The following is a 1,380-nucleotide window of genomic DNA, read 5'->3' as shown; positions in this document are numbered from 1 at the left end:
AATCACAAGTTCTTGTTGAGGTATAGATAAAGAAATGCCCCCGAATAAAATAAAAAACTGTTATTTTCAAATAAAGTAACTTTTTTCTGTTAAAAAAGTTGTTTCAGTTTATTAAAATCGTAAATTTGATCTTATTTAAACAGGATTCGGCGGTCTCACTCGGATGTAATACCACTGACCTGACACCGGTGATCATGGGGGCGCTGTTTGACCTCCGTAGAGCCCCGCCTCCTGCTCCGCCAGCTGCGCCTGCGCATTGGTCCACTTCCATCCGTTCCATCTCTCGGTCCGCAGGCCGGCGGTGGGTGGCGCTAACAGCCGGCCTCCGAGCCTCCTACGGCGGGGACGGACCGTAATCGAGCCCGGTGGAAGCCCGACCCGCAGGCCTCACACGCAGCGAACCCAGAGCCACCGAGTCAGCGGACCGAACACCCGAACCACGTCCGATTACCGCATTTTCTGCCTACAATAAGCACCGGTTCCGTGCGGGTCTGCGGGCCGAAGCGACGGGTTTCACCCGCAGTTCCGCTTGAATCGCTCCTCTTTCTGTGACGAAAATAAAACTAGTTTCAGCTTTAATCCGAACCAGAACCGGTCCAGATGAAGCTAAATACCAGTGAGTTCCCAGCTTCTGTGCAGCGGTTCCGTCTCTGAGGAGAAACTTTAAATCCGAACCGCTGACGGGACTTTTAGGATTAGCTCTTCAGCTAACTTGTTTTTGCAGAAGAAGCTCCAGACAGYGAGCAGAAAAACCATGAAAAACGACCGAACCCGGGCCGGTCCACTGGTCCTCAGGGAGAAGTCTCCCCTCCGTCCCCCGAACCGGTCTGCAGACCCGGAACAGGTCCAAAAGGCCGAGAAAAACAAGACTTTTAAAGATTTTTACAACATAGTCCTTCAACAAATAAAGAGGTAGTTGTTCAGGTGGAAACAGCGCCGCCTGCTGGCGAGACCGAGAGCAGAAGTTCTGATGTGGTTCTGACCCGAGTTACCAAGTCCTGACCCGAGTTAACAAGTCCTGACCCGAGTTAACAAGTTCTGACCCGAGTTAACAAGTTCTGATGTGGTTCTGACCCGAGTTACCAAGTCCTGACCCGAGTTAACAAGTCCTGACCCGAGTTAACAAGTTCTGACCCGAGTTAACAAGTTCTGATGTGGTTCTGACCCGAGTTACCAAGTCCTGACCCGAGTTAACAAGTTCTGACCCGAGTTACCAAGTTTTGCTGTGGTTCTGACCTGAGTTAACAAGTTCTGACCCGAGTTAACAAGTTCTGATGTGGTTCTGACCCGAGTTACCAAGTCCTGACCCAAGTTAACAAGTTCTGACCCGAGTTACCAAGTTTTGCTGTGGTTCTGACCTGAGTTAACAAGTTCTGACCC

The 1,380-nt window shown here is 50.5% G+C and overlaps 1 protein-coding gene across 1 annotated transcript in view; it reads right to left on the bottom strand.

The window, feature by feature from the left end:
* Positions 1–1,374, bottom strand: part of LOC106532115 (protein FAM122A) — a gene marked incomplete in the record, with an annotated part of 9,597 nt that extends 8,223 nt beyond the window's left edge. Inside the window, 1 exon segment of the mRNA XM_014028119.1 lies at positions 180–1,374. Coding sequence (XP_013883573.1) covers positions 180–280 — 101 coding nt within the window.
* Between the last annotated feature and the right edge of the window lie 6 nt (positions 1,375–1,380).

The sequence above is a fragment of the Austrofundulus limnaeus genome, unplaced genomic scaffold (genome assembly GCF_001266775.1).
Source record: "Austrofundulus limnaeus strain Quisiro unplaced genomic scaffold, Austrofundulus_limnaeus-1.0 Scaffold718, whole genome shotgun sequence".
In the NCBI taxonomy this organism is placed as follows: Eukaryota; Metazoa; Chordata; class Actinopteri; order Cyprinodontiformes; family Rivulidae; genus Austrofundulus; species Austrofundulus limnaeus.
This window is presented reverse-complemented; position numbering and strand designations above follow the sequence as displayed.